General features: G+C 44.2%; 1 protein-coding gene across 2 annotated transcripts in view; it reads left to right on the top strand.

Annotated features, from left to right (window-relative positions):
* The window catches only part of CCDC85C (coiled-coil domain containing 85C), a 110,720-nt gene that overhangs the window by 78,478 nt on the left and 16,670 nt on the right, over window positions 1-15,572 (top strand). Inside the window, exon 3 of one of the 2 annotated variants that reach the window (XM_027892394.1) lies at window positions 7,655-7,759. In XM_027892394.1, the coding sequence (XP_027748195.1) occupies window positions 7,655-7,759 (105 nt within the window). The remainder of the gene's footprint in view (window positions 1-7,654; window positions 7,760-15,572) is intronic. The other variant, XM_027892395.1, reaches the window with a different exon arrangement.

The raw sequence follows: 15,572 nt of genomic DNA on the forward strand, positions 1-15,572 counted from the left end.
CTGATAAACGCTGTTGAAGTTAATGGAACTCTTCATATATACTTAAAGTCAGATATGTGCTTTGCTGAGCTTATTTTTGCTTGAGTATGTCTTGTAGTGATAACTGCAATTACTGAACCTTAATTCAATTATTAGCTAGCTTCACACAGGGAAATTGCCCATCCCTCAGGTTCCTGGTGCATGAGACACTAAAACATGCGTTAATGAGATAAGGAGGAAATGTTTGTGCAAGGTGGTATAGTAGGGGGTGTTCTCTGGGGCACAAGGCTGCCTGACAGAGCCATTCGTGTGTGGTGCCGAGGTCGTGACAAACAGGGGCCATTGCCCTACTGCCTAGGTGAGAGCTGTGTAAGGCAGGTGTTTTGCAACTTCTCCTTCACGTTATTTGAGATGCGTTTCTGCTTTGCTTTACCTCAGCAAAATGTCATTGCTCTGCTGGACTTACTAAGGCTATCTTGGACCAGGTCATTCTTACAGAGAGGTGTGTTCTGATTGCGCCATTGAACTCTGCAGGTGTGATAAAATACCTGTGGTTGTGAAGAAGAATAAGGTGATCAAGCTTTATCAACTGTTTGTGGGGTCACCATGCTCTAAATCTGGATAGTGCTAATACTTGTGCAGATAATAATGGCTTCTGCAAGGCTTCTGCATGAATATGGGAAAAGGGATTTGGTCGTCTGTGGTAAAGATACAGGTTTTTTTCAAGATGATAAAATAACTTTTTTCTATTAAATTTCCAAATGTATAATATTCTTCTTTTCCCTTCTAGCTGGCTAACTGCAACAGCTTGCCATGAAATTTCAGTAAGGCAGAGAGAGCTAATGTATCCATGAATGGCTCCTTGGATCTAGGGGCTGCCTTTTAATACTGCTGCTGGTTGTTTGGGGCTCTGATTGCTTGTTCTTTCACATGCTAATGTTGGTGATTTCCATTTTTTAATCATCTGAATGTATTAAATATGTCACTAATTTATTTTTATTTCCCCCTGTACTTGTGCAAAAGACATTGGTTAGTAAGTTTTGGCCGACTTCAAATCAAAGCCATTTGCCTACCTGGCACTTTCAGCTAAATTGCTACAGGAAATAACAGGAAAAGGTTTTTGAGCTAAACCTTCCATTTAATTACCCAGTTGCAAACAATGGATTGTTAGGTGTCAAAATTGAGGCAGTTTCAATTACTGGAAGAATTATTGTTTAGAGAATTGTTGCTAGTAGATTTAAGAATTTATATTACAGTGACAGGCAAGTAATCCAGGTAATGGGCAGTACAAGAGTCCATAAAAATGAAGACAATCTGACATAATGAACTGAAATAAAACCTTCCTTTTTTTTTTTTTCCCTCTTCATAAATGTATATAACCAAAAGCCAAAGTCTCAGCAGAGTTTTCCATCTAACATCCAAGATTTATGGGGTGAAAGTAGAATCTGAAGTAAGGATGAGATTTTTTTTTCCATCTAGACTTTTTTTTTCACATGGAGAGAATCACCCAAATCAGAAGTCCAAATCCTTATTGGGCTTACATGGTCAGGATACAATGCCCTTGCCATATTGCTAAGGACCAGATTCACTCTGATATTTAAATGATAGCTGAAGGAAATCCTGTGCTTTGTAGAAGGGGAGGTAACCACTAAAGAATGGAAATTGCTTGTCTGTCAGAAGGCTGGGTGATGGTGTAACATAATTGGTTGTCCAAAGAAAATCTTCTGAACTGATATCAATAAGGATATCTTCTCTTATCAATATTGAGTTCCTCACAGGATTCCTTTCCATCTAGTTGCATTTCATGCTGTTACATAATTTCCTCTAAAGTTACGTTGAAATGCAGATATAATATTAATACATTTAAGTGGTGTGGTGTGTAATCTGCTGTCTCTTGAGCTTAGTGCAAGTGGGTCTGCGCTGTATGAAAATGAAGCTGATTATTATAAACTCTCCCAAATGACAGCCCTTTCATAAGTCTGCTGTCAGTGACTCATGTATGCTTGATGCTCCTCTGCATTCTGGAGACATTTTACCATCCCTTTGTAAAGAGACTATCCAGAGGTAAACAAAAAGGGGCTTTGTAGGACTTCTGACCTTCGAATTGGTGCTTTGCTGTGTGTTTTTTTCAAATGAAGTGTAGATCAGGAGAGAAAGCTTTCACAGTGCAGGAGGTTACAAATGAGTTACAAAGAGGTGAATAGATCAGCATCTCAGGTGCTCAGCTGTAGTCCTCAGGTGACACCAGGCCTGACCCTCCTTGCTCCTGCTGTGCAGCAGAAGGATGCAGGTCTCTAGCAGCTCTTTATCACATCTGCCAAGGCTCCATGAGTGTCTTGGATATGTTCAGGCATGGGATGCCCCTGTTTAGACACCCAGATTGATCCTAGATGACCCCACAGCCTGTGGGGAGAAGGGAAGCTGTAACCCTTTGCGGTGACTTTAATATTTCCGCAGGGCACAGGGTCAAACTGATCATTTGTGATTAAATATAGTTTTTAAACTTTTTTCAGTCTTCATCTGTTACAACTTATGAGAAGGGAGAAAATAGTGTTTTCAATTAAAGGCTACTTATGTAACAACCCTGTTTTGAATACTAATTCATGAATTGCTGGAACCTGACAGTGCTGCTTTTTAATTTTCCTGGGTCACTTCAACAGATAATTCTAATTGAAATCAGTTTTTTGCTAATCTCTTTCGTAAATGCTGAGGACTTTCTGTCAAGTAAATTTCTGTCTTTCTGTGTTTAATTTCTGTTAAGAACAGTCCCATTTTGTTACATCAAAGTATTTCAGAATTAAATCTGTTTCTTTTTTCTCCGTTCTAGCAGAAATAACACTGAAGGGTAACAGAAAAGATAATTTGTCTAACTTGTCTATAAGTTTTCAACACTTTATCTTCACAGTTGGTTCAACATAGCCACAGCGCTGATCTGACTTTACTGGACAGAAAGAGAAAGGAAAATAAATGTTTCTTTGTAGTACTTTGACCTTAAAATACCCCAAACACCATCCATCTTCTTGTGTTATTTGTGTTATTTTTCAATTGAATCACTCAGCACAGTGGGTCAAAAAGTCAGAGGCCACCATTTCTTCTCCCTGCTAGCAAGATGGAAAGCTTTGATAGGAACAAGTGTTTGCTGTTTTTTTGTTGTTTTGTTCTGCCCTTTTTTTTTTTATTTTTAATGCAATTTTAAGCTTTGGCAAGCACCAAACCCTCAATTTCTACTTCTGTTTAAAATTATACATTATTTGTTATGGAAAATACCACTTTCCACATATGAAATTGCTTCTGTAATCAATTTGCTTCTGTTATATAGACAGAAAAGAAAGTTGGGTTTGCAGTCCATTTTTACTAAAAAAGTAATTTGTCAGTCCTTTTCCCACTGATGTGAGTAGACCAAACTCCCTTCCCTAATGGGAGAGGCATGTCTATGTCCATTTCTTTCATAAAAGGTGGACAAAGACCTCGGGCTTTGGTCCAAGAACAGTGTCTTCTGGGGTCACTCTAAGTTCTTCCTAGCACTCTAAGTTCTTCCGAGTTGAAAAATTTAGCAATAAATGTCACGTCATCATTTCCAAGTATCGAAGAGCGATTGTGTCGGAGTGACCACTGCGGAGCTGTCAGTGCTGGCAGTGGGTAGCACAGGTTTGCACTGCACTGCAGGAAAAGTTGTTGGGTTTGCAGGCTTGTGCCCACCCTCATCAGCTGGGAAAGGGAGGCAATGCCATGTGGAGTAGTGCTGAGCTGGAATGAGGGGAGGTCTTGCACTTTTGTACTGCTGGGAAAGTCAGGAGATGCTTTTTTTTGGGGTGGGGTTTTTGGTTGGTTGGTTGTTTTTTTGTTTTGTTTCATTTTGTTTAACTTTTGGATGAAGCTAGTGTTTGAAAAAAATTTACATAAAAGGGCAAGAGCCATGCTGGAGTAGTCAATAGCCACTTGTTGGCTTTTGCTGGGGACAAGTATTTTTTAGGTTATACAATTTGATCAGGTTGGGTAAAGACTGACTGTGAATCTCCTCAGCTCTCTCTTGGTCTCCTTTAATGTCTCCCTCCCTCTCTCTGCTCCTCAGCTTAGGAAATGTTTCCAATAAAAGTTTAATCGAAACAGCACGCTCCCAGGGAGTTTTATTTCAGATGAAAATGATTTTGCTCTTAAATTCTTCAAAACTCCAGAAATGTGAAATGATTTTACCTGAAGGATAATTTATTATAGACATGTTGCCCATTAGCTGGCAACATAATCTCCAGCAATGATGATGAACAGAGATGATCATGGATTGTACTTTTAAAATGCCTTTCTGACTAGAAAAGCAATTTGGGATCCACTTACATCTCAGTAATGAAAATTGGGTAAGGTAATAAGAGATTTCATTTTGTGAGTGAATTGACAATGCAAATATCAGGATTTTTAATTTAGGTTTAAGTGGGGTAATGGCTACTCATTCTGATGCATCATTAGTCATATTGCTTTTTAATGAGGGATTCACTTTCTTTTCCTGGTTAGCTCTAACACTGACAGCAAAGCCCAAGGAATGTGTAAATGTTTAGGGAGGTCTGTTGAATATATGTCACCGCACTATTTTAATTTTAAAAAGGAAGAATAAGCAGTTTCCATTCTATGATGAACAAATACATGTTGTCTTTCAATGCAAGGAAGGTAAATAGTGCAGAACTGTGATTGGTAGCCTGTTGAAAAAAAAAAAAAAAAGCAAACCACCTAAACAATTGGAATAAGATACATTCTGAAATAACTTCTAGAAAATATAGAGGGAAAATTACATTGAATGGACTGCTCATGAAAGGGGCTGTCTTCATGACAGACAGTGGGAGAAAAAAGTGTTACTCTGGCCATCTCCAACATGGATGTCATAAAAATAATGGCAGATGAAGAATTCTTCTTGCCCTAGCAAACCCACCCTATGCCCCAAACACCTTGTTCCCTTTCTGGATAGATCACTATTCATAATTTTTATTTCTTAGATGTCTTTTGTTTGTCTTGTCCTATTTTTTTCCTCTTTTTTTGTTTCTATTCTTTAATTAAGAGCTTGTTTTGATGTTCATTGAACTCAGTGGGAATCTTTCCATCAAATTGAATGCATTAGGTCAGATTCATAATCAGCAGCCACTGAAACAACCTAACAATAGTTTTGTCACACACTAGTGCACTGTCTTAAATGGGATTTGCTTTAAAAAAGCAATAGAACTAATCCATTATAAACACTTGTTAGAGCAGGGTTTTGACTGTATCTGTGTATTTACCAACACAATTTCAACCAATTTAAGACAAATTGAAATTAATGCAGATTTTTGCTCCAGGCAGGAGCATAGGGCAGTTAATTAAATCAATTTAAACTAGCGTTTTATAAATTTTTAGGCACAGCAGTGTGATATTGCATGCTGACTAGGTTTGGGTTTGGTTTTGCCTTCCTTCCTTTGAGGGGCAAAGCGTTTTGACTTTCTGTGAGGATAAGCTGTAGTGTGATGAAACACATGGTGCATTGAATGTAGACCAACCTGTTCAGATCTGGGGGCAAGAGAGCAAGTTTCTGGGAGGCAAACAAATGTCTACCATATCTCTCTTTCTTGGGCCTGTTTCTACACTCCTGCTGCCTCGTAAGTCCTGTGCATCTTGCAGGTCTCTGTGGTTTGCAGAAGTCTGAGCAATCCAGAACCTCTAAACACTGTTGAGGCAGTGCCTGCCCTTCTGGAGCAGAGTCTTGAAGGAGATCTGCAAACTTTGGGGTCTCCATCACAAAGCTACAGCCTCACATTTTTGCTCTGCTGTTTTATTCTGCTTTTCCCTTGGCCATGCAAATGCCCCTTCGTCATGGATATCAGAGAAAGGTGCTTGAGCTCCTGAGATGACAACCTAAGGGAGTGGGTAGCAGAGTGTCAGGACCTCTCCAGGATGTTGCTGTGTCCCCACCCACACACAGTAGGGAGGAAGAGGTTACACACAGCAGGGCAGTGGAAGGATAATCAGGCAAGGTAAATTTCTTTCAGGATAACCACCAAGAGACATTACGTGTCTGGGACACTGCCAGTAAACTAAGAATATTCTCATCATCTTCCTTTGTGACCTGCTAACCTTTCTTTGAAATACCTCCCAGGAATAGTGGTGGAAACTCAGTTTTGCAGCAGTCACTTTTCAACCTCAGAAGGAGTTATCTCCTTCAGATCTCTCTCTCACTCTCTATTGTGAAATGTGAAAGAAATATAGGCCAGATCTTCTCTGATACCACTTTGTAAATTCAAGGGAATCCCAGACATCTGATATGCTGAAGTCTCTCCATGTGAGACACAACAGTTCCCAGCAGATTGCGTGATACAGGACTAGCATCCATTTCTCATGATGGCTTTCTTGAAAACTTCCCTTCTCTTTACAGCTTATAAAAAGAAAGTTGATAGGGTGAGAGCTCCAGAACGGTTGTAAGAGCACTGGGTCACTGTAGAAGTTTTAACCTCATAAAACAACATTTTGAAATAAAACCAGAGATGAATGTGTGCTAAAACAGGCTATGCAGCTACAAGAAAATGTTTCTGACACTGATAGAAAATGATGCATCCACTCTGACTGCACCAATTCTTCTCTTGGAGCAGGAAATGGAAATGAACTTTCAGTATTTCCAGAGATCTGTGCATGGCCATACTCCCTAAAGTCTCAGTTATGCTCAGGTCTTTGGGTTACTGAGGGGGTTTTATATACAATTGAGCTGATTTATGAGATTTCCTGTTAAATTTTATTGCTCCAATGATTTTTCTTTGGTTCTTTTGAAGTAGAAAACATCATTTCTACAGCAAAAGCAAGTTGAAAGTCTTAATGGAGCATAAAAATCTGAAAGGTCATGATTTTGTAGCTTTAAAGTAGAGGACAGAGCACTACTTGATACTCTTAAAAATATGAAAAGTTAATGAGGATGTTTATTGGTAATAAAGAAAGAATATTCTCCCAGACCTTTGATTCTGGCTACTTGAGTATTGACTTTTTGTGAGTGTACTTTTATAAATGAAAAACTGTTCTCATTCTAGGACCATCACATTTCAAAATCACTGAGAGAGCTAACAACACAATGCAGAAACTTTGTCCCAGGGGGATTATTCAGTCATCCTAACACCCAGTGCTCCTTCTCCCTTTGAGTGCAGACTATTGATTGCATTTACCTGGTTTCTAGGGTCATATAGATGACCTTTATGTATTTGGCTGCAGGCAAATTTGTAACCAAATAAGAAACCCTTCCTGTCAACCTACCTTTTGCAAGTTTAGGTGAATCATAGTAGCACTGTTTACAAACTCTCAATCTAGAAAATGTCCCCTGATGTATTTTTTCCTGATTTTGATTTAATCTGAAGTCTTAAAAATATTTTTATAGCATCTTATCAAATGTTTTTAATGAATGTGTGGGAACTTGGGTAAAACAAAAATGCCTTCCTGCTGTATCACTTAATGGAATAGACCTTGAACAGTCTCACCTCCAGCTGCTTGTAGGTGTTTTCTCCAGGTCTGGACATGGAAAAAGCAATTTGTTACAGTGTTTATTGTCGCTGTTGTTGCAGGCAGAAGCAATGAGCACAGGTCAGAAGTGGTCCTGGGAAAAGCAGGACAGGGCCAGGAGGGCACAACTTTCCTTTTTCTCATTGATACAGTGTCCTGTTTTCTGTCACTGTCTTTGCAGCAGTCCAGCACGGGGGACCTGAGGACTCTGAGGAAAGGACTGTCCCCGTACCACTCGGAGTCACAACTCTCATCACTGCCACAGTATCAAGACGCCCTGCAAAATGTAAGAGAAGTTTCCTTACCTATATAGACAGAGCCATGGGTTTCCCTGAAATTGGAAGGGGGCATGTGAAGGATGGATGGAGACGCTTCAAACCAAAAAAAAAAGAGAATAAAACTATCCAAACGAATATTCACTTTTCTAACTTTGTGCCCCATGTATAAAGACAGGAGACTTTGCAGGGAGTGCAGAGACACATGACGTTGAAGCCTTACAGTTTTGGGGATTTTGCTTTGCTTCTCTTGTGCTCAGGATTTTGATCACCAGCTTTGTTCCAGGCAGGCAACATTGAGTCAACCTGTGCTGGTTGCCCCAAGAAGTGGTGCTACACTCATGTTTATATTATAAGTCAGGCCGGGATACAGCCAGCAGCTCTCTGCAGAGGAGCTGTGCTGGGGCTGAGAGCTGGCAGGAGAGTTCACTGCCTGAGCATCAGCCCCTGCAGCTCACTAGGGCTCTGTGAGGGCTGGCAGCAGATGGTGCTGCCTGCTGGAGCCCTTCCTGGCCACTTGTCCCTATTTTCTCTCCTTCCTCAAGGAAGAAGTGGCACCTGGCATTTATGGAGAGGCCCAGGTGCTGTGTGACACTCACCTTCATCTGTCACCCTGGCTATGTTCTGCCTTCTTCACGGGAAGATGGTAGAGAAAAACAAAACCAACTTTGGATCCAAATCCACATCCTCTGGGATATTTACGTAGCCATTCCTATCAAAATCCCTTTGGTTTTTGGCTTGACATGGTATATGGTTTTTGTGACGAAGCACAACGATCACAAATTCATGCAGACATCTGAATGTCCTGGGTACCTCCCAGAAGTGGACATTTAGATGTACCAGGGTTTCTCTGCAGCTTTTTTTTTTATTGACAGCAGGCCTAAGTTTGTGAGAAATCATTCCTGTCTGTGCCTGCACAAGCTTCATGTGGGTGAGTGATGGGCAATTGGTGTCAGCTTCAAAGCTGTCACATCCATTCAGAGTTTCATCATTGTCACTGTGCAACTCCTTGAGGAAGTTCCTCAGCACGTCCCTCACTGTCACACAGTTTACAAGCCGGCATCACTCCAGCTCTCCATGGCCCTGACGTACCTCAGTTAATGACACAGTTTGGTGTTTCTAATGGAGCCTGGAATGGTGCACTGTAGATTTGCTCTGTAGTCTGCAGTGGTTACCAAATATCCAGGAAAAGCAGTCCTGGGATTAGTTCTGACCTACAAGACTCTGGACTTTGAAAGGGAAGGTGTGATATGTAGGTTAACTTGAACTGATAGCAGGCTGGTCAATCTCCCCAGCGCTGGGAACTGCAACCCAGAGTGATCTGGGTGTACCAGAGGCTCCCTGTATCCACTGGGAGGTGAGGGTGATTTCCTCATGTGACAGGAGGCGTCACGAGACACGTGACAGGAGGCGTCACGAGACACATGACAGGAGGCCTCATGAGACGTGAGAGGAGGCATCAACAAGCTTCCTGTGGGACTTGCATTTCCCTGGGAGAGAAGGGCAGGCTCCAGAGCAAACTGGCTAGGCTGGCTCCACCGTAGAGATTTGTAGTGGAAATACTAAGGCTAGTGTGGTGGAGTGTGCGTAGAAAAGTGTGTGTGAAAACACCAGCGGGAGTTCTGAAGCAAGGAGTGCTTTAGCCTGTGCTCATGGTCAAAGATATGACTGACAACAAACAAATGGGTAATCACCTTAGAAAGTGTGGTTTGTGTCAGGACCAGGAGGTCTGTGCTGTGATAAGGCCACAGCACAGATGGCTCATCCCTAGAAGACTTGTTCCCTGGTAATTGGAGTGATGTTACACCATGATTATTCTTCCAGTGGTTCCAAGAGGAAGGATTAGATAATGTGCCTAAAATGATGAAAAGGAGGCAGCAGGCAGCAGCTTTCCTAGGGTTTACGGAGGGTGAGTAAGCAAGATGCTGAGATAAAGGTCAGCCTGTAATAACCACTGACTCCTAAAGCATATGAAAAATGTGTCCCAGAACTCAGTTCTTTGCTGTCAATGAGGAGGGATGCCAGAGCTGTCATTAGGACTTGCTAGCAGGTGCCCCTTGTCCTCTGTGTCACACACAGTGACCCTGGCCACCTTTTGGTAAATGTGTGAGTTTGTAGGTGTGCAGGTGTGAGTGACAGGTTAAAATAATCATCACCTTCTCCTTCCTTAAGTTGTACTGAGTTTGTAGCGTTCCCTTGCTGAGGAGCAGGAGCTCCTAGTGGTTCTCTGTCTGAGTGCAGGAGGATGTGTCTGCAGGTGCTATGGGTGGTGGCTGGAGGAAGGGACCTGTGCTCATCTGAGGTCTGGAGCTGGGAATGCCTGGGGAAAGTAGCTGCAGATACACTCTGTGAAAACAGAGAAAAGCTCTCTCTTTTTGAGAAGACAGTGATGATGGTGCCAATACCCAGCCTTTGTGTGTTCCTGAGGACTACAGTAAGTATCTGGATAAAAGTGAGATTTCCATTTGGGTGTTAAACCTGCATCTCTGAGGAGTCTAGTATAGACTACAGGCCAGACTGGGGACACACAATTTCTTTTTCCTCCCTAGAGCTACTTCAAAAACAACAAGGTCCATAGGAAAGTGCAAAGAAACAGAAGTGTGGTTTTGTAGTGGAGAACACTCGACTGAGAGGGCTGCTGAGTCTCTGGCTTCTTGGCACTGTCTCTTGATTGTTCTCCAGTGTCCATTCCGTGCAGGATGCAAAGCCTGGAGGACACCTCTGGCTGCCTGGCTGCAGCACCAGCTCCTTCCCTTGATTCCCACCATGCTGTCACAACCAGCCGTGTTTTGTAGCTCTGCCTTGTGGAGATACTTGGGGGAGGCGTGTTTCGCTGTGCCAGATGGCACACATGCTATTGCAAAAACAAACCCAAATGTTTGTGGTCTGTAGGTGTAAAGAGAAGCCATTAGATGGGGTGGGAAGGGATGACGAGAGTCCTTGGCTGAAGCTCTGGCTGGCGGCTGAGCCTGCATGAGTGGTGGTGAGGAGAGGTGATACGAGGGCATGTAGTAGCTAAACCCCAGCCCCAATGACTGTCCTGTCTCTTCCTTTTGGCTGGAAAGATGGTGGTCTCCATCCTCTTCAGTATAAGGCCAAAAGTGAGAGGGTAACTCGATATCTCTCCCTCAGCTCCCTGCAGAGGAAGGACCAAGCTGGCTCCTGCACCAACCCGATGTAGGCAAGAAGACATGGCTATGGCCCAAGCCTGGTCTTGGGTTTCACTGGGGAACCCAGAGCTAGTCTTCTAGTCCCTCTTCAACCTGTGTGGGAGTAAAACTGTCCCTCTCAGGAAGATGAACGAGATCAGCTTCTTAAAGCCAACCTGACTTTTAAAATCAAGTTTGAAATGGCAAGAGACGACCACACTGTACCATTGTGTTGCCCAGGAGATGCTCCCAGAAGAGCCAGGGGAACCCTCCAAGCACCAATGCCCCTGCAGAGTCACCTGGTGCACTGAGGACCTTAGCAGGGCCCCAAGGTGCACAGCACAACACAGCACAGGAGCCCTTCCACTGCCAGCAAGGAGCCCCCAGGCTCTTGCAGTACTGCGTGAAGTCCCCAGGCATGGGGAATCCCTGGGCTTCTCAGTGCCCCTGCCATTCCCGGGACTGCCTTTGTGTCTTCAGCATCTCATTGTGGCTCTCAAAATGCCTTCAGCCCCTTTTGTTACTCCACCAAGCCCATCCTATGCAATGCTCTGATGATCCCCCTTCCTCCTCCTATCCCTGTGCCCCATCCCTGCGGCTGTCAGGTGAGCTGAGCGTTGCCAGTGTGCATTGGAGGATGACCCCAACCTGGTTTCTCACCTTCCCACAGTGGTGATGGCCATGGTCCCATTTTAGGCAGGGGGAAACAATGACTGAGGAATGTGGCAGAAGCTCCTTCCCGCCAGCTTCATTGATACCACCAGGATGCTACTGAGCAGACAAAGAGAAATTCAAGGCAGCTAATTTGCTGCTACAGCAACAGTGACTGTGGAAAGGAGAGTAAAATGAAAGGTTTGTCATGATTTGTGGCTGGGGAGTGCTATTGGGAAGCTTCAGAGTGTATTACTAGCAGCTGAGAACAAGCTGATCCATTTTTGAAGGCAGCTGCCCTTCATCAGCTGTTATTCCAGAGGCTCTAAAGCGGGAGATAGCTTTTTTCCCCATGGCAGCCAACCTGCACAAAGTTTGCCAAAGACAAAGTTTGGGGATTTGATGAGCAAAAGAGGCACTGACAGACTGTATCCGTAATCTGCCTTTACAGTTATCCACAGGAGGCAAGAAAAATGCATCTGCTTTGAGGATCTGCTGTAGGTTCTCATGCTCACTTGTCACATGCATTTGTGTAGGGCTGGAAATGGGTAAAGGAAGAGGCAGGGGCACAGCAGACCCTTGCTCTGTCCCAGGTCTGGGAGGGCAGCCAGGCTGAAATGGAGACATGGAGGGGTCATACAGATGTGGGCAGGAATCCTCCTGTGTCTGCATGCATCCTCTACCCACCCAGAGGCTTTCACCTGGGCCATCCCCAAATCAGATTTGCTTCAAAATCAGGAAAATTTTAAAAATATCCACCGTTTCCTTCTGAAAACAAATGTGCTTGATGTTCTTTTATTAAAAGAAGTAGCACCTCTCAAAATCCTTACGCTGACAGTGCCCCTGTGAGTCAGTCAGAGTTAGTGCACTTGTCTGCTGGTACAGTGTGGGCTTGCTCTGTCCGGATAGACCTGTTCTTGTTCTGTTCACTTGTGTCAGGTAGTTATGGGCTGAAACTGCTCTGAATATGTCATGTTGGTAATAATTGCAGTCTGAGGGGGTGGCTGAGGCTGTTGGTGGGACGTTTTACCAGTGTACACCCATCCCAGCTCCCCAGGGCTGTTACCAACACATACAGTGACTGCCCTCCTCTCCCCTACCACTGCTGGAGGAAGCTGGCTCACCAGATGTGCAAGGATTCTTCCAAGCCTGCAGCCGAGATCTGTCAGTGTGGTACTGAGAAAAGACACACTTCCTGCTTGTGATGACATCCAGTTGCAAACAATGTCCCGACTTCGTTTTCTTTTTTTGGTACAATCCCTGAAATCTTCCTTTCCCTTTGGTGCCCTAGCACATCCCATACATGCCTGCTGGGGAGAAGGGTTATTCTTTTGTCAGGTGTCCATGATATTTGTCTGAGAAAGCAATGAAACAGTCCATTTTTTTCATTATTAATCAGAAAGTGCCATGTAAGCCCTTTTTGTTACCTAAGTAGGCATGCATGCATGCCAGGAAGATCATGATGATGCAGGAGGAGGTGGCTGAGCCATGCAGACTGGCTCTGTCTGGCTCCTGTGTGGACCCAGCAGTTAATTCACGGAATTTGAATGTTTACATGACCAGCTACTCTCTACGATTAAAGGCAGCAAATTAAGTAATGCCAAAGGAGATTATCATCTGCAACAAAGTCCCTTGATTTGATAGGGAAGATGCTAATACAGAGTACTGATGGCTCTGCACTCACTCCCGTTGGTGGCCAGGCCCTGTGTTGTGCTGGGGAGCCGCAGCTGTCTGTGGGATCTTCCACATGTTTCTTCTCCTGTGCCTGGTGGCTGGGTGGCACAGTGTCAAGTGCTCGCAGCTGCAAGGCAGCCCACTGTGTCTTTGGGAATGTAGGGCTGTGCAGCCATTTAAGCCCACAAGAAGGGAGCTGGTGGTTTGTTTTGAGCTGGATGCTGGCAGGCTTTCTGCACAGTAGGCATGGAATAACAATAACCAAGTGTCATCATTGCTTTGGATCATCTGCCAGGCAGACAGGACACAAAAAGGACCTGGGTGCTCCCTGGCTCTGCTGAGGGTGTCCCACGCTCAGACATCAGAGATCTGGCATCATCTGCAGCAGGGTGGCAAAAAGGCTGTTCTTTGCATGGTGTGATTTGCAGAGGAGCTGACCCTTCTTTGTGCCTCCAGGAAATCTTCTTGTAGCCAGCAAGGAGCCCTGGGGCTGCTGCCGGGGTGCCATCAGGGAGCCTTATCCCTCCAGGACTGTGAGAGGAGCCAGACCCCTTCAGGAGCACCACTCATGGTGGCAATGGCAGAGCTACCATGGGCATGAGAAGATGCAGCAGGGAGGGAAAGGACTCTGAAGGAAGGGAGGGCGAAATGTCAGCCCAGAGTCATGTCACGCTTCAGCGCCGCGCAGCACCGGCGCTTTGTTTCAGACATCAACCCTCTGCAGCTGCAAGGCAACAGAGGACAGGAAATGTGGCCCAGGCTGCAAAACAATGACAGGGTCTGATCTGCCTTTGTGGGGCCCAGGGAATTTCTGAGGCTGGTGGTAACAAGAGATATTTTTTGTTTGTGACTGCCAAGAAATGCCACTCATCTCTGTGTGAAGGGAGATGCCTCTTTCTGAATGGACCATCAGTCTATGTGAGCCCAGTGCTTGCCCTTGGTGCTGCCTGTGCTGCTTTTCTGATAGGGACATTGTGCTTCAGGGTTTTGGTGCGTTCCCTGCGTTCCCTTCTCCCATGCCGGACTGGCCTTGTGCTCTCAGTCCTTGATTTTGCTGCCAGTGTTTTCCATCTGCCCCCAGCAATGTCTGGCTGGAGCTGCTCCAGGTGCTTCCTTAAACCTGTAGCCACATGCACCATTCACAAAAACAAAATGTGCTGGGCCCCCCATTCTGTCAGCACACTGGGAATTGGGTGCCAGACACAGCACCTTTCCATGGTACTATCTAGCTCCGCCACCCACTTTCCATGAACTGTTGGCATGTTACTGCTTGCCCCTTAACAGTTCCTAATTTGCAGAGTGGCATTGACATTTTTATTTACGTAAAACACCTGGGTGGTGACAGGTGCTGAGGAAGGGTCCAAGTATAATTCAAACCTGGGTAAGCGGGCTGCAAACGAAACCACTGTGAGATAAATAGATGTGCTGTGAATTTTATTGTGAGTTGTCTGGCAGTGCCTGTTGTAATGTAATTTTCTGTGTTCTGTCTTGGCAATAAAAACTTCACATTGTCTGATATGACTCCATTAAGCTTTAATGTTGTCTGAGGTATGCCATTAGAAAAGTGTGGCTTATTTAATCAGGTTTGAATTCTAAATATCTGCTTGTTTTTTGAAATGGTAGACAAACATTCATAGAAGGCAATGAGATGATGTGAGGTTCAGAAGCATTAATGTTTGCTTTTATGCTCCACGTTGGTCTGAAGCTTCCTCAGTACCTGGGCTGTGCCTGTTAGCTGAAGTAAAATCGACATGATGTTCTCCTCTGGGTTTTGAAACTTAGTCTTTTGCAGCCTTTCTGCAGATCAAGAATAGCTCTCTTGGAGCTGAGGTAGGAGACGGTGTCATTAAAAGATAGGATATAATTGAACAGAAAGAGATTGAAAACTGATGGCAGGATCAAGGTCTCATGTCTTTTCAGGTCCCTGGAGGAATCAAGGAGAAACTGTTTATCACAATTTCTTTGTTCTTTTTTAGATTTCCAATTCAAAACCTCTAAAAGAGCAGACACCCATCGTCCCTAGTTAGGCTCTTTTCTTCTTGGGTTCCAAAGCATTCCCACTGTTATTAAGCCTTACTTTACCTCTGTGGAGGTGTGTCATTATCGGGACTTTGCAGTGTGCCCTATTACAGAGAGTCTTATTAATTTTATTCCTCCAGACACATAGGGAGTATTGATGGCAGTGCTTGTCACATCTGTGCTGGACCATATCCTGTGCAACCAGATAGAGCCAGCAAAGACTCATTAGGCAACTTGGTCTTAGGCACTGGTAATGACCAGTGGCTTGGTACAGCAAGATGTTTTCCAGCAGCTGCAAGTTGAGGCCTCTGCTCTTCATTTTTTGGTGTCA

The sequence above is a fragment of the Empidonax traillii genome, unplaced genomic scaffold (assembly GCF_003031625.1).
Source record: "Empidonax traillii isolate 1590-97213 ecotype Southwest subspecies unplaced genomic scaffold, ASM303162v1 scaffold349:size579689, whole genome shotgun sequence".
NCBI lineage: Eukaryota > Metazoa > Chordata > Aves > Passeriformes > Tyrannidae > Empidonax > Empidonax traillii.